Here is a 27,216-nt window from a genome sequence, read left to right as displayed (position 1 = left end):
ATTAACCATTTTTTAGGGTGGCATATTTCTGTGACCAAAGTTATAATTTCAATCATCCTTGGTCACAGAAGATCTGGGATCGGCCCCGAAACAGCAAACAGTAAACTCGATTGAGCACCAGTATCCCATTTTTCTCAACTAAAAGCAAGGACATTGTGACGCTGATCAATCACAATCACAGATGGGCACGGGCTTCGACGGCGGTTGTACTCCACTAGTACTGCTACTGCTCCCTCAATATGCCGCGTTGTTTGAATCTGATGTGGGTCAGTGGGTGCTTGAAATTATAACTTTGAATGCTTGATCGTGTGACCCAGCACATGCCATGCTCAACAAGTAGCAGTAGTACGTCCTCTCAGGCTCTGCTGGTAGACTTTCTTTTCGACGTTTTTTCTCTCGATATAACACGCCTACGCGAGCTTTGTGACGGTATATATAATTTTTTGACACTCGACCTTTGTCGCCGTATACAGTGTTCCAAACTGCCAAGCAAACCCCTACCCACAAGCCACTGTTCTACTTCTGGGCTTCAGGCTTCCTCTTGCGCGAAAGCTGTTCGGCCATAAACCTACTACTACTAAGTACCTGTTCGGCAATCCACCGGCTTCCCAAAATACAAGGATCTGCGGAGTACCTGTTTTTCTGCTTCATGATTTTCAACTGTGACTTCGGCAGCTCCAGGAGCAGAGAGACTCCGAACAGGCCTTAAGTACTGGTACGAATATTACTAATGGTAACAAGTTAGTTACATGACTGTTGGGAGGCACGAGTGAAAAATCTACTCTACTAGGAGTACAACCGGAGTGCTCCTTTTGGAGCTTCGCACAATGATAATGTCACATAATGGCTGTCCCACGTTAACCCCAAACGAACAGGTGGCGGGGTCCAAGCACCCCAAAACGACCCAACCACCGCCCTCGCCGCTACGAGCACGACACAGACGCGCCCGAAGCCAAGCACGTACGGCTATATACCTATACCTACGGTCTTCAACGAACACGCAGATCAGACGGGCAAAACCCATCGAGTAGAAAAAAGAATAACAGATATAGGCTGGCTATACGAGCCAGCAAAAGAACGGCTAAAAGCAAGCAACAGACTGCGAAAAGGCGCAGCTCGTGCTGCACTGTGGTTGATGACGAAACCATGCAAACTCGAGCAGCGGAGAGAGATCGAGTACGTACGATAACAGATTATACGAAGCATGGCAACCTAGATGGATTAGGACTAGATTACAACACAAGACCACAGAAGACCCTACAACTATACACGAGAGAAAGCGAGCGAGAGAGAGAGAGAAAGTATAGCAGCGCTGCTCAGATTTGAAAGCAGAAAATCAATGTTAAAAGACGCGACATCGCAAGTACAGTACCTGGCAACCCAGCTAAACCTAGTTTACTACTCCATACATTTTGTTGTTGGTGGTGGTGATCTCGGCTCAACACAAAGCGTGGGCAGAAGAGAATGGAAGAGCTGGCCGGATATGGTAGCGGGTTGCTTGCTTACTGGTCATCGGGGACCCGGTAGGCGTCGGCGGTGATCTCGGTCAGCCATAGCCCCGGGAACAGCGACTGCACGAGACAATTGGTAGTAGTAGTGTTTCTGTTAGCTGGATCATCACTACTGCTATTATTATACTCGACAAGAAGAGCGTATAGATAGAGGGCAATGATAAAATAGGAGGTTTTTTTTTGCTTTAGGTAATTAGAGGGATGAGGGGTAGTATGGGGAATTGGCCTTACATCGAGGTGCCGCTGCACGACCCGCGCCCGCTTGCGGGGGCGCCGCCGCGGACGGGCGCCGGTGAGGGCGTAAACGTCCTCCTCGATCTCCTCCGCATCCAGCGCCACAGCGAACGGACCGCGCATGCCGTCGTGCCGCGCCATGGTCGCCGGAGTCGTCGACCACGGCGTCGCGGACGATGCGGCGCCCGGGCTGCCGCGGGCTGATGGACGACGCTTTCGCTCCCTGAGCGTCCACGGCATGCTGGCGGCCACAACCGCGGCGGCGTCCTGCGGTGGCGGAGGAAACGGCGCTGCCGGAGGCTCGGGCTCCGGCGACCGCTGGGGCGTCGCCGGGGGCAGGCGAAGACGGTCGGCGGCTTCATGGAGGTGGCCCATGAGCTTAGCCCGGAGATCCTCCAGCCCGCCGTCGTAAGGTCCCTCGTCTACGGCGTCGGCACCACCGCGTCGGTGGGACGTCGAGGAGCGGCGCCGATCGCGGATGGCTCCGGCCCCTCCGGAGACAGACGACAGGGAAGGCACGCAGTGGTCACGAGGCGGTGGTGGTGGCGCCCATGGCTTCAGGCGGTGCGGCTGCGTGGCCGGCGTCTTCGCCCTCGGATCCGCGGTGGCCGCCATGGTCGTGGCGCGCGGTCGGCCGTCGCCCGCGCGGTCCGGCGCAGGGACACGCGCAGGCGCAGGCACGGTCGGCTCTGAGGGGAGGTCCTGCCGGGTCGCCGGCGAGGCGGCGGAGGAGACAAGCAAGATACGGGAAGGGTGAGAGGCGAGGGGGAGATAGAGAAAGCGAGGGAGGTGGAGTCTGCGTCGCGCTTTGTTACGGGGGCAAACTACGGCCGCGACGGGTGGTGCCGTGCGTGCGAGCGGGGTAGCTCGGGTAATTCGCGAGGTAGGGGTAGGACACGAGCGTCGGGAGGGCGGGCCGCGTGTGGGTCGAACCTCGAACGAGTATCAGATCACACCTGACCCTATTTCGTCCACCAGACAGAACCAGCGGTGCCTCGCGAGGGATCACGACGGAGCCGTCCGCAAGTGGACGTCGCCGGTGGCGGAGGTAGAGGCGTGTTTGGTCTTGGGGATAAAAACTTGATGCTTGGGACAGCATCAAATTCCTGGCCTCAAGAATTGTAGTATGCTTCCCCACGGGTAAAATGTACGGAACCATCACATTAGGGTCTAAAATTATCACTTTACAAAATGTGACACTTGGCACCGCAACGAAGAATTAATAATGGCAAAAATCATTGATTTGTTTTCCGAGAGCGTTTTGGCGTGGCAGAGCACTCGTGGGCCGACATCGGTGACCGCAAGGCACTAACGGCCGTTAACGGCCTTACTTTTTTCGCGCGGGACGAAGCAGCTGGGCTGGGTGGGTCGCGTTCAGTCGATGGCTGGGGTGGGCTGGGGTGTTCGGTCGTTTTCATTTACTAGGCTGCTAGGTCAGGCTCTGCTCCTTCGTTTTTCCTCAAAAAAAAATCACGCAACAGTAATTCGATCGATTCAGTGCGCCCGTTCGGTTTCTTCAGAAAACCCCAGTCTCCACACACACAGTGCATTCATTCACATTCATCATCCTTGCACAGATAACCACCACTCTCCATCGCCTCTCCATCCAACTTGCTCTTTCCCACTCAAAAAACCTCCATCGCGCCATGGCATTTGGCCTCAGATCGGAGAAGGCGCTGCAGGAGATCTTCGATGGCGACATCACCAAGCTCTCCTACGAGTGTGAGGTGAGCACCCGGTACACCAGCGTTGAAATCCTAAAGAACCATGCACGCGCAGTGAGGGCGGCTGCCAACCATGAGGAGTACGCCCGATTGCTAGAGCTCCATCGCCCACTGATCGAGAACTTGGTCTGGGCGATGGGAGAGGTGAGGGATTCCCCGGATCCATAGGAGAGGGCACGCCGTTACTTTGTAACACCCCGAGTGTCATGCTACAGTGAGAATTTAAATTCAAATCAAAGTAAAATTCAAAATTCAAAGTCAAATTTAAAGTGAGAATTTAAATTCATAAACATGGTTGGAAAATAGGTCACCATTTAGCAAATATTCCAAAACAAATAATGGTTGAGGAAAACAACATCACTTGTTTACTCTTTTGGGCTCTAGCAATTAATCAGTGTCAAATCAGAATTATTAAATGCGTTTCCCCATTTATGAAAATCCAAACTATTTCAAATAGCTCCCAAACTTTTTGTGGCCATGTCTAATATTGCTATGCAAATTATGGGCCAAGTTTCATATTTTACATAAGTCCATAGCTATTAAAAATAAATACAAAACAAGAGAAATAAAAGAAAACAGGAAAGGAATTAAAGAAAAAGGGAAAAGGCCCCTATGCACATGGCCAAGTGCACAGTGCGGGCCCAGCCTAGCAAGGGGGTCTTCCCCCTCCCCCTGTTCACCATGGTGCGGTGGACGTTGTCGGCATGTCCACATCATGGATCTGCCACAGGACAGCCATCCAGAGGCCCCAGACGGTCCTTAAGGCCCCCGTTGACCCCTCCCTCGCAACCCTAGCTCCACCATCTCCCTCCTCGCCTCGATCCTTTCTCCCCGCGCTTGGCCGAACGCAGCCGCCGCCGTGCGCCGCTCGATCCTGCGGCCGCCGCCGCCCCGGTGCCCGGGAACCTTGTTTGGGAGGTGCGTCGGCCCCCACATCTTCTTCCTCGACCATCTGTTGAAGCTGGGGCACTCTACAGCGAAGGAATCGGGCCCTTCTTCTTCCTCGGTCGTAGCTTCATCTCCTGCGAACTCCGGCGGCGTCGATCTTCCCTAAGCCTGCTGCCCTCCCATACCGAACCACAGTGAGCACACGCCCCCCCTCGTCCCTTTTGCTTTGTTCCCCGTGCCCCCTAGCCTCTTCCCCGCTGTAGCCGTAGCTCACCGCCATCGTTCACCTCGCCACCGCAGCCATAGCCAGCCAAGCTCATGACCGAGCCCTGCGGCGTGCTCAACACTTCCCTAGGAAGCGAACGCACCCACCGACGCTTGTTCTCGTGCCTTCTAACGGCATTCCCGTCGAAGTCGTGCTTCGACCTCCTCCATGGCTCGTCGCATGTGCTTTTTCTAGCAGCCCCAGCTCCGCCCAGTAGCCTCAATCGATGCGGCGAGCTCTCCCCGTTCGAACGCAAGTCCCAACGCGCGAAATGGTGGACCGTAGCAGATTTCCGGCCGGTTCCGGCATAGAACCGCCGCGGGAAAGGCTCGCCGGAGCTACTCCGGTGCCGCCGCTGACCAGGCGTTGTGTGGGGTCCATCCTGGGTCACTACCGGTGACCCCGGTGGGTCCTGTTGACCACATTCACTTAGTCAATGTGTTGACTGGACTGGGTGCAGTCACCGACGAGTAGGCCCTGTTGGAAAATGCCCTAGAGGCAATAATATTGTATAATTATATTTCTATTATTCATGATTAAGAGTTTATATTTCATGTTATAACTGCTATGATCCTGAAATATGTGATTTAGTGGAAAACTCATATGCACGTGTGAAATGATAAGCGGTAAAACAATAGGTTCCCAGTCTCGCCTCTAAGACCGACTCAAGTGTTGTTGGTGATCATGTTTTCCGGATCTTAGGATATTGTTAAGTGTAACGATAGTCCTAAAACAAAATTGAGGGTGTGACATTAGAAGAACGATCATATTGAATTGACCCAATACTTGTCTGTTATACTATGTGATTATATCATCTAAAATCATCTGTTATAACATGGAGTGTTAGCATGTGTTTTAGTTCCTTAGACCACGAGGGTGTCTCGTTCACTTACTACCATACGGTGGGCTTTGGGGTTGCTAAAATTTCATCTGTAACAAGGTGATCATAATGACAACTTTCTGGTTCACCGGAAAGTTTGACAAGTGACTGGATAACTCGAGAGTGGGATTTGCTCCTCTGACGATGGAGAGATATTCTTAGGGCCCTCTCAGTGTGATGACATCCATCATCGTCTGGCCAGACACGGGTGACTACGTCACAGGGATGTCGGAACACGTCAACAAGAAAGAGGAACAAAACTGATACGGGATCAATGGTATAGTGAGCATGGTGTTGACTTTGGAGGATACAGATGCACACCGGGTTTGGTAAAGTATCGCGAAGCAAAGGGAACATCACATGATAACCAAAGTTTCACTCAAGTACCATTTTTGTAATCATAAGGATCGATATGGATGTCCACGGTTTTGCTATCGGTCATTGAACAAAAGGGTTTCGTTCATGTCTATGGTTTACCGAACCTACGGGGTCACAAGCTTAAGGTAATCACGATCTGCTAAGTGTTAGTAGGAAGGGAGTGATGATAATATATTTGTGGAATTGTTCATTAATATCCAGAATAGTTCCGAGAGGTTCCGGAAACGTTTCGGAGTCACCGGAAGGGTTTCGGTGAATACCGGGTATTGCCGATTAATATATATAGGTGGAAAATGATTATGTGGATGTTAATTTATATATATAATGGTATGAAAATGTTTAGAACAAATATGTATTTAATGTAATATCAATGGGCCTAATAAGGCCAAGAGGTGGAAGGAAACTTGGGCCTTGAAGGCCCAAGTGGAGGTGGCGCCCTCCTTTCCTAATGGGCGGGGAGGCGAATCCTACTTGGGGTGGGGAGTTGGACTCCCCCCCATGGCTGGCGCACCAAGAGAGACTTTCCTTCCTTGGTGGATGCCCTCTCCTCCCCTCCTAACCTATATATACTAGTGGATTTCTCCCTATAGAAACATAAGTTTTTGAGCCTCCTCTAGTCGATCTAGTGCAAGTTATAGTTGGTCCTAGTTGACTAATTAGAGCGATCCCTATCCACCTCTAATCCTCATAATTAGAAGCCCCATGTGGTTCTAATCAACTCCCTCTAATTCTCCGGCGATGATTAGCTCTGTACGGTGAAGCGCTGCCGGATCGTGAAGACCGTACGCTTGCAACCAAGTAGAGAGGTCGTGGTTTCGGTCTTCGTTTGAGGGATCGTTCATGGGCGGCTCGCAGGATGGTCATCGACTTTCGAGGGACTCCAACTACAATCTACACCGACTCATCTACTTTCGCCGCACTCCCGGAGTCGGTAACGATCATTTATCACAACCCGTTATGCATCTTCATATTGTCCGTGGGTGATCGTAGGACGAATTTTTTTTGTTTTCTACCACGTTTCCCAACAGTGGCATCATGAGCGGTTCCATGAGTAGATGTAGGTTGCGATCTAGGTCACATGTGGATGTGAGGGTGATGCTCTTGCTATGCCTCCCTCGAGTGTTGCTTCGGTTCTGTTCATTGATGGCATGGTGTCGTTTTCTACAAGATTCTGACAATCGCTCGGCTCGGGCTGTCGATGATCTGCTAACAGTTCCTTGGGCTTCACCATAGTCAAGAATAGTGAACCATCGCATACGCAAGGGGGCAATGAAGATGGATGATCTTCTAGGAGGTCACGCGTATTAGACAAAGTTCAGTTTGGGGGAATGAGATTTTTAATTAAATCTCTTCTTTCACACACCCCAAAAGTTAATCTAGCAACAAGGATTATCACTTTATGGTGTGCACGTAGGTAGCTAGGTTTATCCGTAAACCCTAGAAGCCACGTAATTCAAATTTGCCAAACCGATTAGAGGACGTCTAACTTGGTTTTGTAGGGTTTGCATATGATGTGGTATAGCCTTCACCATGATAATGAGTTTATGTATGAGATGGTTATATGTTGTAATGTTAAGTGGCCTGCGCGTCACGACATGATAGTTGGAGCCACGAGATTGCCACCTTAACGTAAATATCATAGAGATATGTTACAAGTGATGGTGGCAAGCAGGAGGACCCTGACAAGGAGAAGGTGTACCAGGGCGCGGGACGAGGAGCTATAATCTCGTTCCACGACGGAATTTCAGATTTTGGTGCCACAACAATGTTTTCTGAAATGGTAGCCACGACAACATTTTCTAAGATTGCCGCCATAACAACGTTTTTGAACCAGTTGCCACGACAACGAAATATTGGTCGACACGTTGCTTCAACTGGAGATTAAAGACGATCACGGAGAACTCCCTACGCCCAGGGCTATACCATATCATGCTATTATGAATTGCCAAAGATGTTTATCCCTTTATTTTTTGCACCATTTGATTGTGCAGTAGTCAATTATTAGGGTGATCTCTCACTGTAAATATCAAGTTAAAAGGTGCTCTTCCCAGTGTTTCAACTGTCTATAACACGTAGCATTCCGGAGTGGGTCATGTCCACATGAGCACAAACAGGACGCAAGGTGTAAGATGGGGATGGTCAGAACATACTTGCAGATAGCACTCGATTGTCTTGAAGTTCTGGCAGAATCATTCTGAGCTCTAAGCACAAAGCATCAAAAGATGAACAAGAGTCATATCGAGATATGATTAGCAAAAGTTTGGCCGCCGGTCAAAATTCTCGTCATCAGTGATGCCCACATCAATGGCTGAGAACTAGGCTTGGATCTTGAATCACTCACTATCTATTATGAGAGATATTGATTTGATTGGAAGCACAAATATGTATTAATTAATTTTAATAACTAGTGCAAATTAATTATGAACAATGTCTATGTGTAGTTTGCATTATAATTGTAGAATTATGGATCACAAATCCACCTTTGTTGTTGAAATCAATTGACTGTTATTTATATGGTTAAAACTTTATGTTTGAGAGGATTGTCCTCTAAAAGTGCCAAGAAGGATTTTGTCCTATTGGATAGTTATAATACTCTCTTGCTTATGCTATGGATGACGAGACTCAGGTCTTTTGATCCAAAAGCTAGAATTGCATTATGGTCTGCTTGCTTCCGAGAAACCCGAACTTCAAAATGTTTGGGATAGTTATGTGATATTCTTGGAATTGAAAATTGTTTTCAGAAACAAAAGGCTAAAAGATATGCGATATCTAGACTAGTGTTTTATTTGAATATTCTAGTGAAGTGTTCAACTATGTTTAAGACTGAAATGCCTAAGATCCAGAAGAAAGCCATGTTGGGGAATGTAGTAATTTCAAAATTTTCCTACGCACACGCAAGATCATGGTGATGCATAGCAACGAGAGGGGAGAGTGTTGTCCATGTACCCTCGTAGACCAAAAGCGGAAGCGTTATGACAACGCAGTTGATGTAGTCGTATGTCTTCACCATCGACCGATCCTAGTAACGAAAGTACGGCACCTCCGCGATCTGCACACATTCAGCTCGGTGATGTCCCACGAACTCCAATCCAGCAGAGTGTTGAAGGATAGTTTCGTCAGCACGATGGTGTGATGATGGTGATGATGAAGCTACTGGCGCAGGGCTTCGCCTAAGCACTACGACAATATGACCGAGGTAGATTATGGTGGAGGGGGGCACCGCACACGGCTAAGAGATCAATGATCAACTTATGTGTCTATGGGGTGCCCCTGGCCACGTATATAAAGGAGGGAGGGAGGAGGAGGCTGGCCCTCATAGGGCGCGCCCAAAGTGTGGAGTCCTACTAGGACTCCCTAGTCCTAGTAGGATCCACCTCCCACATGGAATAGGAAAAAGGGAAGGGCGAAGGAGAAGGAAGGAAGGGGGCGCCCCCTTTCCCTAGTCCAATTCAGACCAGTCCATGGGGAAGGGTTGTGGCCACCCTTGAGGCCTTTCTCTCCTTTCCCGTATGGCCCATTAAGGCCCAATACGAATTCCCATAACTCTCCGGTACTCCGAAAAATACCCGAATCACTCGGAACATTTCCGATGTCCGAATATGGCCTTCAAATATATCGATCTTTACGTCTCGACAATTTCAAGACTCCTCGTCATCTCCCCGATCTCAACCAGGACTTTGAACAAACTTCGGTCATCAAATCACATAACTCATAATACAAATCGTCGCAGAATGTTAAGCGTGCGGACCCTACGGGTTTGAGAACCATGTAGACATGACCGAGACTCATCTCCGGTCAATAACCAATATCGGAACCTGGATGCTCATATTGGCTCCTACATATTCTACGAAGATCTTTATCGGTCAAACCGCATAACAACATAAGTTGTTCCCTTTGTCATCGGTATGTTACTTGCCCGAGATTCGATCGTCGGTATATCAATACCTAGTTCAATCTCGTTACCGGCAAGTCTCTTTACTCGTTCCATAATGCATCATCCCGCGACTAGCTCATTAGTCACATTGCTTGCAAGGCTGATAGTGATGTGCATTACTGAGAGGGCCCACAGATACCTCTCCGACAATCGGAGTGAAAAATCCTAATATTGATCTGTGCCAACTCAACAAGTACCATCTGAGACACCTGTAGAGCACCTTTATAATCACCCAGTTACGTTGTGACGTTTGGTAGCACACAAAGTGTTCTTCCGGTATTCGGGAGTTGCATAATCTCATAGTCATAGGAACATGTATAAGTCATGAAGAAAGCAATAGCAATATACTAAACGATCAAGTGCTAAGCTAACGGAATGGGTCAAGTCAATCACATCATTCTCTAATGATGTGATCCCGTTAATCAAATGACAACTCATGTCTATGGCTAGGAAACTTAACCATCTTTGATTCAACGAGCTAGTCAAGTAGAGGCATACTAGTGACACTATGTTTGTCTATGTATTCACACATGTACTAAGTTTCCGGTTAATACAATTCTAGCATGAATAAATAATATTTATCATGAAATAAGGAAATAAATAATAACTTTATTATTGCCTCTAGGGCATATTTCCTTCAAGCTAGTCATGTGTTGGCGGTGAAAACTTGTAGAGAAAGAACAAAACCAAAGGATGTAATGAGACTCGCACGCCTAGGGAAGTTCGGGGCTCACACCACTCTTAAAGTTGTTGTTTCTTCTCAAAGTAAGAGAAATATTAAAGTAAAACTATAAGAAGTAAAAGGCAGAAAGAAAAGAAGACCGGAATGTCCAGCTCAGGTATGAATATCATACAAGTTATGAAATGCGGAGGTTGTTGGTCAAGTAAAGTGTAGTTGATACGTCTCCAACGTATCTATAATTTTTGATTAGTCCATGCTATTATATTAGTTCTTTTGGATGTTTTATATGCATTTATATGCTATTTTATATTATTATTTTTGGGACTAACTTATTAACCTAGAGCCCAGTGCCAGTTTCTATTTTTCCTTGTTTTTGACTTTCTCAGAAAAGGAATATCAAATGGAGTCCAAATGGAATAATACATTATGATGATTTTTCTTGGACCAGAAGGCACCCAGGGGACTTCGGGGGAGGGACAGAGAAGTGCCGAGGAGGCCACAAGCCTCCAGGGCGCACCTCGGGGGCGTCCCCTGGCTTGTGGGCCCCTCGAGGGTCCCCTAACCCTAATTCCAGCTCTATATATTCTCAAATATTCACCAAACATCAGAAGCGTCCACAAAAATAGTTTTCTACCGACACAAGCTTCTGTTGTCATGAGATCCCATCTTGGGGCCTTTTTTGGCAATCTGCCAGAGGGGGATTCGATCACAAAGGGCATGTACATCAACCCTGCTACCCTTCCGAGGAAGCGTGAGTAGTTTACCACAGACCTAAGGGTCCATATCTAGTAGCTAGAAGGCTTCTCCTCTCTCTTTGATCTTCAATACAATGTTCTCCTCGATGTTCTTGGAGATCTATTCGATGTAATCTTCTTTTATGGTGCATTTGTTGAGATCCGATGAATTATGGATTTATGATCAGATTATCTATGAATATTATTTGAGTCTTCTCTGAAATCTTTTATGCATGATTAAGATATCTTTGTATTCCTCTTCGAACTATCGGTTGGGTTTGGCCAACTAGATTGGTTTTTCTTGCAATGGGAGAGGTGCTTAGTTTTGGGTTCAACTTTGCGGTGTCCTCACGAGTGACATAGTAGGGGTAGCGAGGCACGTATTGTATTATTGCCATCAAGGATAAAAAGATGGAGTTTATATCATCTTGCTTTAGTTTATCCCTCTACATCATGTCATCTTTCTTAAGGCGTTACTCCGTTCTTATGAACTTAATACTCTAGATGCATGCTGGATAGCAGTCGATGTGTGGAGTAATAGTAGTACATGCAGGCAGGAGTCGATCTACTTTTCACGAATGTGATGCCTATATTTATGATCATTTCCTTATATATATCATCATAATTATGCTCTTTTCTATCAATTGCTCAATAGTAATTTGTTTACCCACCGTATGCTTTATTCAAGAGGGAAGCCTCTAGTGAAACCTATGGCCCCCGGGTCTATTTTCCATCATATATTTTCAGATCTATAAATCAAAAAACCCAAAAATACCTTGCTGCACTTTATTTATTTATACTTTATTTTTTTCATTTTATTTATCTTTTATATCTATCTGTATTAGGTCCCACTCTTGTTCGTGGCCATGAAGGGATTGACAACCCGTTTTTTCGCGTTGTGTGCAAGTGCATGTTAGTTTGTTCAGGTGCATATATTGGAGACTTGCTTGGGCCTCCTGCTGGATCGATACCTTGGTTCTTAACTGAGGGAAATACTTATCTCTAATTTGTTGCATCACGCTTTCCTCTTCAAGGGAAAAATCAATGCAAGCTCAAGAAGTAGTATGAAGAATTTCTGGCGCCGTTGTCGGGGAGGTTCTACATCAAGCCTACAAGGTACCAATCATAAACTCTCATCGCTTGCATTACATTATTTGCCATTTCCCTCTCATTTTCCTCTCCCCCACTTCTAAATGTTTTCAAAAAATCGCAAAAATATTTGCCTTTTTATTCGCCCTTCTTTCGTTCGTCTTTTCGTTTGCTTTCCTTCTACTTGTGTGCTAGATTGCTTGCTTTGTCATGATGTCTCAAGAAAATACCAAGTTGTGAGACTTTTCCAACACTAATAATAATGATTTTATTAGTACTCCGATTGCTCCCGCCACTAGTACGGAATCTTATGAAATTAATGCCGATTTGTTGAATCTCCTTATGAAAGAACAATTTTCCGATAGTCCTAACGAAGATGTCGCATCCCATCTAAATACTTCCATTAAGTTGTGTGATATGCATAAGAAAAAAGATCCAGATAATGATATTGTTAAATTGAAGCTAGTTCCGTCCTCACTATGAGATCGTGCTAAAACTTAATTTTCATCTTTGCCTAAAAATTGTATTAATTCATGGAACAAGTGTAAAGATGCTTTTATTTCCAAGTATTTTCCTCCCGCTAAGATCATCTCCCTTAGGAATGATATAATGAATTTTAAGCAACTTGATCATGAACATGTTGCACAATTTTGGGAGAGGATGAAATTGATGATAAGAAATTTCCCTACTCATGGTTTAAGTTTGTTGATGATCATACAAAAAATTTATGCGAGATTGAATTTTGCATCTAGAAATCTTTTAGATTCCGCCACGGGAGGTACTTTTATGGAAATTACATTAGGAGAAGCTAATAAACTCCTAGATAAACATTATGTAAAATTACTCTCAATGGCATACCGAAAGATCTTCTACTAGTAAAAAAGTCATGCAATTGAAGAAATTAATACTTTGAGTGGAAAGATGGATGAACTTATGAAATTGATTGCTAGTAAGAGTGCTCCTATTAGTCCTAATGATATGCCTTTGTCTACTTTGGTAGAGAATAAGGTGTATAGAGGCATATAAGTTTATGCGGGATTGATCATATCGCATGACTTGGAGATGAGTCAACTTTAGCTAGAAGGCGTCCCAATAATTTGGAGTTTAAAGATCTTAATGAAAAAAATGATAAAAGTGGTATTGGAGAGGTCAAAACTTTTAAGTAGCGATGAACCCACTATTTTGATTTCAAGGACTTTAATTATGACAATTGCTCTTTGACAAATTTTATTTCCTTGTTGCAATCCATGCTTAATTCACCTCATGCTTATAATCGAAATAAAGCTTTTACTAAACATATCGTTGATACTATGATCAAATCGTTTGAAGAAAAACTTGAATTGGAAGTTTCTATCCGTAGAAAGCTTTATGATGAGTGGGAACTTACTATTAAATTAAAGATTATGAGTGCAATGCTTTGTGTGATTTGGGTGCTAGTGTTTCCACTATACTGAAAACTTTATGAGATGTGCTCGGTTTCCACGAATTTGATGATTGTTCTTTGAATTTAGATCTAGTGGATTCCAGTATTAAGAAACCTATGGGAAGGAATCGTGATGTTCTTATTGTTGAAAATAGGAATTATGTGCCCATAGATTATATCGTGCTTTATATAGATTGCAATCCTACATGTCCTATTTTTCTTGGTAGACCTTTCCTTAGAACTTTGGTGCAATTATTGATATGAAAGAAGGAAGCATTAGGTTTAAATTTCCATTAAGGAAGGGTGTGGAAAAATTTCCAAGAAAGAAAGTTAAGTTGCCATATGAATCTATTATGAGGGGCTACTTATGGATTGCATATCAAATACGACAACACCTAGATCTATGTTTTATGCCTAGCTAGGGGCGTCAAACAATAGCGCCTATTGGGAGGCAACCCAATTTTTATTTTGTGTGTTTTGTTTTTTCTACTGTTCTTGAAACAAATTCACATTATTACTTCTATATGAATTGTGTTTTGGTATTTTAGTTAGTGTTTGAGCCAAGTAAGACCTTTGGGATGGTCTATGGTGATAGTTGATTTGATCTTGCTAAAAACAAAAACTTTTGCGCTCATGCCAGAATTTTAGAACTTCACAGAAGCGTGATTTGATCTAATTTTTTTACATATGATTGATATAAAAATTGCCTAGATTTTCCTAATTTTTCAGAAATTTTGGAGTTACATAAGTATACGAAGTTTCCAGATTACTACAGACTGTTCTATTTTTGACACATTCTATTTTCTATGTGTTGTTTGATTATTTTGATGAATGTATGGGTAGTATCAGGGGATATGAACCATGGAGAAGTTGGAATACAGTAGATATAACACCAATATAAATTTAGAATGAGTTCACAACAGTACCTAAAGTGGTGATTTGCTTTATTATACTAACGGATTTTACGAGTTTTCTGTTGAGTTTTATGTTGTGAAGTTTTCAAGTTTTGGGTAAAGATTTGACATACTATGGAATAAGGAGTGGTAAGAGCCTAAGCTTGGTGATGCCCAAGGCACCCCAAGGTAATATTGAAGGACAACCAAGCATCTAAGCTTGGGGATGCCCCAAATGACATCTCCTCTTTCGTCTTTAATCCACCGCCAAATTTACTTGAGCCTATATTTTTATTCACCACATGATATTTCTTTTTCTTGGAGCGTCTTGTATGATACGAGTCTTTGATTTTTAGTTTTCCACAATGATCCTTGGTGTACACACCTTTAGAGAGGGACACGCTTTAATCGTGAATTTATGAGAATACTCTATGTGCTTGATACGTCTCCAACGTATCTATAATTTATGAAGTATTCATGCTATTATATTATCTGTTTTAGATGTTTAATGGGCTTTACTATGCACTTTTATATTATTTTTGGGACTAACCTATTAACCGGAGGCCCAGCCCATATTGTTGTTTTCTTGCCTATTTTAGTGTTTCGAAGAAAAGGAATATCAAACAGAGTCCAAACGGAATGAAACCTTCAGGAAAGTTATTTTTGGAACATAAGCAATCTAGGGGACTTGGAGTGCACGTAAGGGAAGCTTCGAGGTGGCCACGAGGCAGGGGGGCGCGCCCCCCTCTGTGCGCGCCCCTCACCCTCATGGCCCCCTCGAGGCTCCCCTGGTCGACTTCTTTTGCCTATATATCTCCATATACCCTAAAAACACCGAGGAGCACAATAGATCGGGAGTTCCGCCGGCGCAAACCTCTGTAGCCACCAAAAACCAATCGGGACCCTGTTCCGGCACCCTGCCGGAGGGGGGATCCCTCACCGGTGGCCATCTTCATCATCCCGACGCTCTCCATGACGAGGAGGGAGTAGTTCACCCTCGGGGCTGAGGGTATGTACCAATAGCTATGTGTTTGATCTCTTCCTCTCTTTCGTGTTCTTGATTTGGCACGATCTTGATGTATCGCGAGCTTTGCTATTATAGTTGGATCTTATGATGTTTCTCCCCCTCTACTCTCTTGCAATGGATTGAGTTTTCCCTTTGAAGTTATCTTATCGGAATGAGTCTTTAAGGATTTGAGAACACTTGATGTATGTATTGCCGTGCTTATCTGTGGTGACAATGGGATATTCACGTGATTCACTTGATGTATGTTTTGGTGATCAACTTGCGGGTTCAGTGACCTTGTGAACTTATGCATAGGGGTTGACACATGTTTTTGTCTTGACTCTCCGGTAGAAACTTTGGGACACTCTTTGAAGTACTTTGTGTTGGTTGAATAGATGAATATGAGATTGTGTGATGCATATCGTATAATCATGCCCACGGATACTTGAGGTGACAATGGAGTATCTAGGTGACATTAGGGTTTTGGTTGATTTGTGTCTTAAGGTGTTATTCTAGTACGAACTCTATGATAGATCGAACGGAAAGAATAACTTCATGTTATTTTACTACGGACTCTTGAATAGATAGATTAGAAAGGATAACTTTGAGGTGGTTTCGTACCCTACCATAATCTCTTTGTTTGTTCTCCGCTATGAGTGACTTTGGAGTGACTCTTTGTTGCATGTTGAGGGATAGTTATATGATCCAATTATGTTATTATTGTTGAGAGAACTTGCACTAGTGAAAGTATGAACCTTAGGCCTTGTTTCCTATCATTGCAATACTATTTGTGCTCACTTTTATCATGAGTTACCTTGCTGTTTTTATATTTTCAGATTACAAATACTCTTATCTACCATCCATATTGCACTTGTATCACCATCTCTTCGCCGAACTAGTGCACCTATACAATTTACCATTGTATTGGGTGTGTTGGGGACACAAGAGACTCTTTGTTATTTGGTTGCAGGGTTGCTTGAGAGAGACCATCTTCATCCTACGCCTCCCACGGATTGATAAACCTTAGGTCATCCACTTGAGGGAAATTTGCTACTGTCCTACAAACCTCTGCACTTGGAGGCCCAAGAACGTCTACAAGAGGAAGGTTGTGTAGTAGACATCAAGCTCTTTTCTGGCGCCGTTGCCGGGGAGGTGAGTGCTTGAAGGTATATCTTTAGATCTTGCAATCGAATCTTTTTGTTTCTTGTTTTATCACTAGTTTAGTCTATAAAAGAAAACTAAAAAAATGGAACTGAGTTTGTCTCATACGCTTCATCTTTTTAATATCTTCCGTGAGTATGATGAAAAGGAAAATTGTGCTCAAGTGCTAGAAGAAGAAGTCTATAAAATGTTTGGTACTAAATCTTTGAATGATGATCATGATTGCAATGTTGTTAGTATGAACTCTTTGAATATCCATAGTACTAATGATGATTGCACTAGTTATGATGAAAATGTCTCCTATAAGCATGTCGATTTTTGTGGAGTGCATTAGGTTTGCAAGTATACACCAAATAGGAAAGATAGATATTGCAAGAGGCATAAGCATTTAGAAACTAAAGGGTTGCAAGAAATGCTAAATGCGAGTGCTGAAAATTTAAATTTCCTTTGTCGTACTTGTGAACTTTGCAATGAACATGGTCATTTAACTATCCGATGCAAATTGTTTCATGATCGAATCATGTCCAAAAATTGTGATGATATGATTTCCCTTGCACATCATAATGAACTTAGTTTGCTTATGGGTTACAAAGAAATCAAACATATAACTAAGCATCTTCCAAAATTTGCCCGTTATAAACTTTTTGATTTTGATCTAGAGAAGATTTATTTGTATTGTGCGGTGAACTGCATAAAAAATCCTTATGTTGCCAATTACCTAAAGAAAAGAAAGCAAATAGAAGATGAGGAGAATACTAATGAAAGGGAAGAGATTTCCCAATATCCTCCTATTATTTATTATGATGAATCATGTAACGAGGAGGAGCTTTCTATTCAACCAATCTCATCAATAAGGAGCTCAGAGAAGAAGGTTGAACCCACACATAATGTGAAGAAGAAAAATAAAGAACGAATAAGCAAAGGTAAAAAGGTATCCCTCCCAAATGATGTTGCTCCTACTAATCACTGTGATGATGATAATTGTTATACTATTGGTGCTATCCATACTATTAATTATGAGAGTGATTATGCTTATGATATGAAAAGGCCCAAGCTTGGGGAAGCTATGTTTGATGAGGATGACATATTTGATAATATATTTGCTGAAATTAATGTTTGTCCCAATCTTGGGGATGCTAAGTTTAATGAAGATGATATTTTTAGCCTCCCAAGTTTGATATGCAAAGTTGTTATGATGATAGCGTGCCTCTTACCTATGATGATTATATTGATGAAAGTGGGTTTGGAAGAGTGTCAACTTTAGGAAGTAATGATCCCACTATTTTGTAGGATGTTGAATCTTATTGTGATGAATATGAAAGTGGATTTGGAGAGGTCATGACTTTATTTAGTGATGATTCCACTATCTTGGAAGAGGTCTCAGTCGATTATGATGAGAACAAAGTTGCTACTTATGATGATTATTGTGATGAAACTTATGCTATAAAAAGTAGTGATGCTTATATTTATAAAACTTGTCATGATTATGATTACCCTTTTTCTGAATATTACTCTTTTAATGTGGAAACAATTTTTAGTATTCGAGTCTCTTATGATACTCCCACTATTCCGAATAAGAAGAATTTTGCTTATGTGGAGAGTAGTAAATTTTCTATGCTTGTAGATCATGAAAAGAATGCTTTAGGTGCTGGTTATATTGTTGAATTCATTCATTATGCTACTGAAAATTATCATGAGGGAGGAACATATGCTTGTAGGAATTGCAATAATATCAAGTTTCCTCTCTATTTGCTTAAAATCTTGAAGTTATGCTTGTTTTGCCTTCCTATGCTAGTTGATTATTGTTACCATAAGTTGTTTGATCACAAAATCCCTATGCATAGGAAGTGGGTTATACTTAAATGTGCTAGTCATATTCTTCATGATTCTCTCTTTATGTTTCAATTCTTATCTTTTATGTGAGCATCATTGAAATCATCATGCCTAGCTAGGGGCGTTAAACGATAGCGTTTGTTGGGAGGCAGCCCAACTTTATTTTTGTTCTTTGCTTTTTGTTCCTGTTTAGTAATAAATAATTCATCTATCTTATGGTTAAGATGTGTTTTCATGTTTTAATTAGTGTTTGTGCCAAGTAGAACCTTTGGGAAGACTTGGGTGAAGTCTTTGTGATCTTGCTGTAAAAAATAGAAACTTTAGCGCTCACGAGATTAGCTGCCAGTTTTTATTGGAGAGTGATTTTAGGTTAATTATTTTTGCATATGACTAATAGACAAATTCCTCAGGTCCACCAATTTATTTCAGAATTGTTGGAGTTCCAGAAGTATACGTTTGATACAGATTACTACAGACTATTCTGTTTTTGACAGATTCTGTTCTCTATGTGTTGTTTGCTTATTTTGATCAATCTATGAGTAGTATCGGTGGGTATAAACCATAGATAAGTTGGAATACAGTATATATTACACCGATATGAATTTAGAATGAGTTCATAATAGTACCAAAAGTGGTGATTTATTTTCTTATACTAACGGAGCTTACGAGTTTTGTTTTGAGTGTCGTGTTGTGAAGTTTTCAAGTTTTGGGTAAAGATTCGATGGACTATGGAATAAGGAGTGGTAAGAGCCTAAGCTTGGGTATGCCCAAGGCACCCCAAGGTAATATTAAAGGACAACCAAGAGCCTAAGCTTGGGGATGCCCCGAAAGACATCCCCTCTTTCGTCTTCGTTCATCGGTAACTTTACTTGGAGCTATATTTTTATTTACCACATGATATGCGTTTTGCTTGGAGCATCATTTTATTTTGTTAGTATTTTCTTGATGTTATTTATAAGAATGTTTTGCATTTATATTTTCAATAAAAATGTCAAGGATAGCCTTTACCATGCTTATTTTGCAAGTATACATGTTGTTCTTTCAAAACAGAAAGTTTACCGCTGTTGCAAAAATTCCCTAGAAAAGTCAGGGAATGATATAATGTTGAATATTTTTGCATATTTAGCTCTGATAAATCTTCTACAGCGCAGTTGTTTTCTCATAATTATTGGAGTTAGGGAAGTACGATGAATCTTGCATTCTTTACGGACTATACTGTTTTGGCAGATTGCTGTTATGTTTGCATTGTTTGCATATGTTTGCTTGTTTAATGATTCTATTTGAGGATAGGAGTATTAAATATGCAGAGACATTTAGTATGCAATGTTGAATAATAATGTTAGTAATTTGTTAAAGTAGAAAATGATAAGGTTTTTGCATTGGTTTATACTAACTTATCTCACGAGTTCTTGTTGAGTTTTGTGTGGATGAAGTTTTTGAGATTTAGGAAAACCGTGATATGAGAGGAATTAAGGAGACACAAAAGTTCAAGCTTGGGGATACCCAAGGCACCCCAAGACAATATTTCAAGAAGTCTCATGCATCTAAGCTTGGGGAGGCCCCGGTAGGCATCCCACCTTTCTTCTTCAACAATTATCGGTTAGTATCGGTTGAACCTAAGTTTTTGCTTCTTCACATGAGTTGTGCTATCCTTGATATGTCATTTTGTTTTGTTTTGCTTGCTGTTTGAATACAATATCAAGATCTGAAATTCTTAAATGAGAGAGAGTCTTCACATAGTTACATAATTATTTAACTACTCATTGATCTTCACTTATATCTTTTTGGAGTAGTTTGTCATTTACTCGTGTGCTTCACTTATATCCTATGAGTAAATGGTTGAATGAGTTGAATATCATAAATCCAAAATTATATATGTTTCATATACTTATCTCATGGGGAGTAATGACTTCACATATAAAAAGTAGAGGTTGTAAATTTATTGAAGGTTAGCAAACATTGTATTGGTCACTTGAACAATTCATGAAAGAATATTGAAGGAAGAGAGATTTCACATATAAATATACTATCATGGACATATTTTGTAGTTGTGAGCACTCATTAAAATATGACATGCTAAAAAGTTGATGTTGGACAAGGAAGACAACATAATGGGTTATGTTTTCCTATATGTCAAAAGTTATATTGTCTTGGATCATCCAACATGTTGAGCTTGCCTTTCTCCCTCATGCTGCCAAATTCTTTGCACTAAGTAGAGATACTACTTGTGGTTCCAAACATCCTTTAAACCAGTTTTGCCATGAGAGTCCACCATACCTACCTATGGATTGAGTAAGATCCTTCAAGTAAGTTGTCATCGGTGCATGCAATAAAAATTGCTCTCTAAATATGTATGACTTATTAGTGTGAAGAAAATAAGCTTTATACGATCTTGTTATGGAAGCAATAAAAGCGACGGACTGCATAATAAAGGTCCATATACAAGTGGCAATATAAAGTAACGTTCTTTTGCATTAAGATTTCGTGCATCCAACCATAAAAGCGCATGACAACCTCTGCTTCCCTCTGCGAAGGGCCTATCTTTTACTTTCATCTTCTAGCCTTATATAAGAGTCATGGTGATCAACACCTTTCCTTTTTACATTTTTCCTTTGGCAAGCACTTTGTTTTGGGGTGATCCGGATGTATATATCCACTTGGATGTAGGCGTTCATAAATTATTATTGTTGACATTACCCTTGAGGTAAAAGGTTGGGAGGCGAAACTATAAGCCCCTATCTTTCTCTGTGTTCGATTAAAACTCTGGACCCATAAATATCACGTGAGTGTTAGCAATTGTGAAAGACTAAATGATAGTTGAGTATGTGGAGTTTGCTAAATCAAAGCTCTGACATAGACCCTTCCTAAGATGAATAGCAATTGTTTGATGACTGAGAATGAAGTTTGCTAGTTTTCAAGAAAGTTTATGGTCTATGCTTTAACATGTGAATAGCTTGTTACTTGATCATGAAAAGTTTTATGAGATGAGATATTATTATGACATATAATGATGCTAAAAAGGGTGACTAAAATTATCATTGATCAAACTTGTGCACCTACTAGCATTCACACTTCATAAATTGTTTCTTTTATCATTTACCTACTCGAGGACGAGCAGGAATTAAGCTTGGGGATGCTGATAGATCTCTAACGTATCTATAATTTATGAAGTATTCATGATATTATATTATCTACTTTTGATGTTTAATGGGCTTTACTATGCACTTTTATATTATTTTTGGGACTAACCTATTAACCAAAGGCCCAACCCATATTGTTGTTTTCTTGCCTATTTCAGTGTTTCGAATAAAAGGAATATCAAACAGAGTCCAAACGGAATGAAACCTTTGGGAAAGTTATTTTTGGAATGGAAGCAATCCAGGGGACTTGGAGTGCATGTAAGGGAAGCTTCGAGGTGGCCACGAGGCAGGGGGCGCCCCCCCTCTGGGCGCACCCCTCACCCTCGAGGCTCCCCTGACCGACTTCTTTCGCCTATATATCTTCATATACTCTAAAAACACCGAAGAGTACAATAGATTGGGAGTTCCGCCGCTGCAAGCCTCTGTAGCCACCAAAAACCAATCGGGACCCTGTTCCGGCACCCTGCCGGAGGGGGGATCCCTCACCGGTGGCCATCTTGATCATCCCGGCGCTCTCCATGACGAGGAGGGAGTAGTTCACCCTTGGGGCTGAGGGTATGTACCAGTAGCTATGTGTTTGATCTCTCTCTCTCTCTCATGTTCTTGATTTGGCACAATCTTGATGTATCGCGAGCTTTGCTATTATAGTTGGATATTATGATGTTTCTCCCCCTCTGCTCTCTTGTAATGGATTGAGTTTTCCCTTTGAAGTTATCTTAACGGATTGAGTCTTTAAGGATTTGAGAACACTTGATGTATGTCTTGTCGTGCTTATCTGTGGTGACAATGGGATATTCACGTGATTCACTTGATGTATGTTTTGGTGATCAACTTGAGGGTTCAGTGACCTTGTGAACTTATGCATAGGGGTTGGCACATGTTTTCGTCTTGACTGTCCGGTAGAAACTTTGGGGCACTCTTTGAAGTACTTGTGTTGGTTGAATAGATGAATCTGAGATTGTGTGATGCATATCGTATAATCATGCCCACGGATACTTGAGGTGACAATGGAGTATCTAGGTGACATTAGGGTTTTGGTTGATTTGTGTCTTAAGGTGTTATTTTATTATGAACTCTAGGGTTGTTTGTGACACTTATAGGAATAGCCCAATGGATTGATCGGAAAAAATAACTTTGAGGTGGTTCCGTACCCTACAATAATCTCTTTGTTTGTTCTCCGCTATTAGTTACTTTTCGAGTGACTCTTTGTTGCATGTTGAGGGATAGTTATATGATCCAATTATGTTATTATTGTTGAGAGTACTTGCACTAGTGAAAGTATGAACCTTAGGCCTTGTTTCCTATCATTGCAATACCATTTGTGCTCACTTTTATCATTAGTTACCTTGCTGTTTTTATATTTTTAGATTACAAATACTCTTAGCTACCATCCATATTGCACTTGTATCACCATCTCTTCGCTGAACTGGTGCACCTATACAATTTACCATTGTATTGGGTGTGTTGGGGACACAAGAGACTCTTTGTTATTTGGTTGCGGGGTTGCTTGAGAGACACCATCTTCATCCTACGCCTCCCACGGATTGATAAACCTTAGGTCATCCACTTGAGGGAAATTTTCTATTGTCCTACAAACCTCTGCACTTGGAGGCCCAACACGTCTACAATAAGAAGGTTGTGTAGTAGACATTAGTGCTTCACTTGTATCTTTTGGGCTAGGCACTTTGCTCTAGTGCTTCACTTATATCTTTTTAGAGCATGGCAGTGGTTTTATTTTATAGAAATTTTTGAACTCTCATGCTTCACTTATTTGAGAGTCTTAAATAGAATTGTAATTTTCTGAGGTTATGAATTTAGTCCTAATATGATGGGCATCCAAGAGGGATATAACAAAAACTTTCATATAAAGAGCATAGAATGTATGAGAATTTTGATTCCTTGCATTTGTTTTGAGATATAAAGATGGTGACATTAGAGTCATGCTAGTGGGTAATTGTGGTTTGATATAAATACTTGTGTTAAAGTTTTTGATTCTTGTATCATGCACGTATGGTAAACCGTTATGTGATGAAGTCGGAGCATGATTTATTTTTTGATTGTCTTCCTTATGAGTGGCGGCCGGGGGTGAGCGATGGTCATTTCCTACCAATCTATCCCCCTAGGAGCATGCATGTAGTACTTTGTTTTGATGGCTAATAAACTTTTGCAATAAGTATGTGAGTTCTTTATGCCTAACATTGAGTCCATGGATTATACGCACTCGCACCCTTCCACCATTGCTAGCCTCTCTAGTACTGCGCAACTTTCTCCGGTGCATTAAACCCACCATATACCCTTCCTAAAAACAGCCACCATACCTACCTATTATTACATTTCCGTAGCCATTCTGAGATATATTGCCGTGCAACTTCCACCATTCCGTTTATTATGACACGCACCATCATTGTCATATTGCTTTGCATGATCATGTAGTTGGCGTAGTATTTGTGGCTTGGCCACCATTCATATTCTTTATACATGTCACTCTTGATCATTGCACATCCCGGTACACCGCCGATGGCATTCATATAGGGTCGTATCTTTGTTCTAGTATCGAGTTGTAATTCTTGAATTGTAAGTAAATAAAAGTGTGATGATCATAATTATTAGAGCATTGTCCCATGTGAGGAAAGGATAATGGAAGCTATCATTCCCTCACAATTTGGGATGAGTCTCCGGACTTTAAGAAAATAAAAGAGGCCAAAGAAGACCAAATAAAAAAAGGCCAAAGAAGCCCAAACAAAACAAAAAAGAAGAAAAAGAAGAAAAATATGAGAGAAAAAGAGAGAAGGGACAACGTTACTATCCTTTTTCCACACTTGTGCCTCGAAGTAGCACCATGTTCTTCATGATAAAGAGTCTCTTATTTTATAACTTTCATATACTAGTGGTAATATTTCATTATAGAACTTGGCTTGTATATTCCAATGACGGGCTTCCTCAAATTTCCCCAGGTATTCATGAGCAAGCAAGTTGGATGCACACCCACTTAATTTCCTTTTGAGATTTCATACACTTATAGCGCTAATGCATCCGTTGCATGGCAATCCCTACTCACATGCATCGATATCAATTGATGGGCATATACATAGCCCATTAATTTGCCTAGTTGATGTGAGACTTTCTCCTTCTTTTTGTCTTCTCCACAACCACCATATTCTATTCCATCTATAGTGCTATATCAAAGGCTCACATTCATGTATTACGTGAAAGTTGAAAAACTTTGAGAACACTAAAAGTATGAAATAATTGCTTGGATTCTCATCGGGGTTGTGCATGATGAAATACTTTGTGTGATGAAGATGGAACATAGCGAGACTATAAGATTTTGTAGGGATAACTTTCTTAGGCCGTGTTGAGAAGACATGATTGCTTTATTAGTATGCTTGAAGTATTATTATTTTTATGTAAATATTAAACTTTTGTTTTGAATCTTATGGATCTGAACATTCATGCCACAATAAAGAAAATTGCATTGATAAATATGTTAGGTAGCATTTCACATAAAAAAATTTGTTTTTATCATTTACCTACTCGAGGACGAGCAGGAATTAAGCTTGGGAATGCTTGATATGTCTCCAACGTATCTATAATTTATGATTGTTCCATGCTATTATATTATCTATTTTGGATGTTTTATATGCATTAATATGCTATTTTATATTATTTTTGAACTAACTTATAAACCTAGAGCCAAGTGTCAGTTTCTGTTTTTTCCTTGTTTTCTTCGACTTTTTCAGAAAAAGAATATCAAACGGAGTCCAAACGGAATAAAACTTTATGATGTTTTTTCTTGGACCATAAGACACCCAGGAGAAGTGGGGAGAGGGCCAGAGGAGTCCCGAGAAGGACACAAGCCTCCAAGGCGCGCCCCAGGAGGGCGCGCCCCCTGGCTTGTGGGCCCCTCGAGGGCCCCCTAACCCTAATTCCAGCACTATATATTCTCAAATATTCCCTGAACATCAGAAGTTTCCACAAAAATACGTTTTCGCCACCACAAGCTTCTGTTCCCATGAGATCCCATCTTGGGGCCTTTTTCGGCGATCTGCCGGAGGGGGATTTGATCATGGAGGGCCTCTACATCAATGTTGCGGCCCTTCCGATGAAGCATGAGTAGTTTACCGTAGACCTAAGGGTCCATAGCTAGTAGCTAGAAGGCTTCTTCTCTCTCTTTGATCTTCAATACAACTTTCTCCTCGATGTTCTTGGAGATCTATTTGATGTAATCTTCTTTGGCGGTGCGTTTGTTGAGATCCGATGAATTGTGTATTTGATCAGATTATCTATGAATATTATTTGAGTCTTCTCTAAACTCTTTTATGCATGATTAATATAGCTTTGTCTTTCTCTTCGAACTATCGGTTTTGTTTGGCCAACTAGATTGGTTTTTCTTGCAATGGGAGAGGTGCTTAGTTTTGGGTTCAATCTTGCGGTGTCCTCATCCAGTGACATAGTAGGGGTAAAGAGGCACATATTGTATTGTTTCCGTCAAGGATAAAAAGATGGGGTTTATATCATATTACTTGAGTTTATCCCTCTACATCATTTCATCTTGCTTAAGGCGTTACTCCGTTCTTATGTACTTAATACTCTAGATGCATACTAGATAGCAGTCGATGTGTGGAGTAATAGTAGTAGATGCAGGCTTCAATAATAGTAGTAGATGCATACTGGATATTCATGATCCTTGCCTTGGATATCGTCATAATTATGCGCTTTTCTATCAACTTCTCAACAATAATTTGTTCACCCACCATATGCTTTATTCAAGAGAGAAGCCTCTAGTGAAACCTATGTCCCTCGGGGCTATTTTCCATCATATATTTTCAGATCTATAAATAAAAAAATAAAAAAACCTTACTGCACTTTATTTATATTTAATTTATTTTGCCCTTTTATTTATCTTTTATTCCTATCTCTATTAGATCTCACTCTTGTTCTTGACCATGAAGTGATTGATAGCCCCTTTTTAGCGTTGTGTGCAAGTGTTTGTTAGTTTGTGCCGGTGCATATATTGGAGACTTGCTTGTGCCTTGTACTGGATTGATACATTGGATCTTAACTAATGGAAATACTTATCTCTACTTTGCTACATCACCCTTTCCTCTTCAAGGGAAAAATCAACGCAAGCTCAAGAAGTAGCAGTAGTTCTTCGGAAAAATGATCAATTTGTTGATTACTGATTCATCGGTATTGTAGTTATAAGGTTAACCAGAAGGATATCGACTCAATTGCATGTTATTGCAAATCGTTGCAAGAAAATTCGAACGGCCTAAATGACCAAGAAATAATGAGGTTAAAACATTTTGATGGATCGTAAAAGGTTACAGTATTTATATCAGTGTATTTCCACTGTATTTATTGTCATAATTCATTTTAAAGTTTTTATACACTCTAGTCCATTGCATAGAAGTTGCAAGGAAGTTCTTCATGGCAGAAAA

At 41.6% G+C, this 27,216-nt stretch overlaps 1 protein-coding gene across 1 annotated transcript; it reads right to left on the bottom strand.

The window, feature by feature from the left end:
- Positions 1 to 1,177: 1,177 nt before the first annotated feature.
- On the bottom strand, positions 1,178 to 2,569 carry LOC119281439 (zinc finger protein 628-like). Its single transcript, XM_037561955.1, has 2 exons — positions 1,743 to 2,569; positions 1,178 to 1,571 (listed from the first exon to the last, which is right to left on the bottom strand). Exons 1-2 carry the CDS (start codon positions 2,358 to 2,360, stop codon positions 1,503 to 1,505), a joined length of 687 nt encoding a protein of 228 aa, XP_037417852.1. The 5' UTR covers positions 2,361 to 2,569; the 3' UTR covers positions 1,178 to 1,502.
- Positions 2,570 to 27,216: the final 24,647 nt, after the last annotated feature.

Source organism: Triticum dicoccoides, chromosome 3B, assembly GCF_002162155.2.
Source record: "Triticum dicoccoides isolate Atlit2015 ecotype Zavitan chromosome 3B, WEW_v2.0, whole genome shotgun sequence".
Taxonomy (NCBI): domain Eukaryota; kingdom Viridiplantae; phylum Streptophyta; class Magnoliopsida; order Poales; family Poaceae; genus Triticum; species Triticum dicoccoides.
This window is presented reverse-complemented; position numbering and strand designations above follow the sequence as displayed.

Excerpts from the sequence above, each read along its gene's own strand:
- LOC119281439 (XM_037561955.1), bottom strand. The coding sequence starts at position 2,360 with ATGGCGGCCACCGCGGATCCGAGGGCGAAGACGCCGGCCACGCAGCCG. Across the intron at positions 1,572-1,742 it reads TCGTGCAGCGGCACCTCGAT|TCGCTGTTCCCGGGGCTATG; the intron begins GTAAGGCCAATT and ends TGTCTCGTGCAG.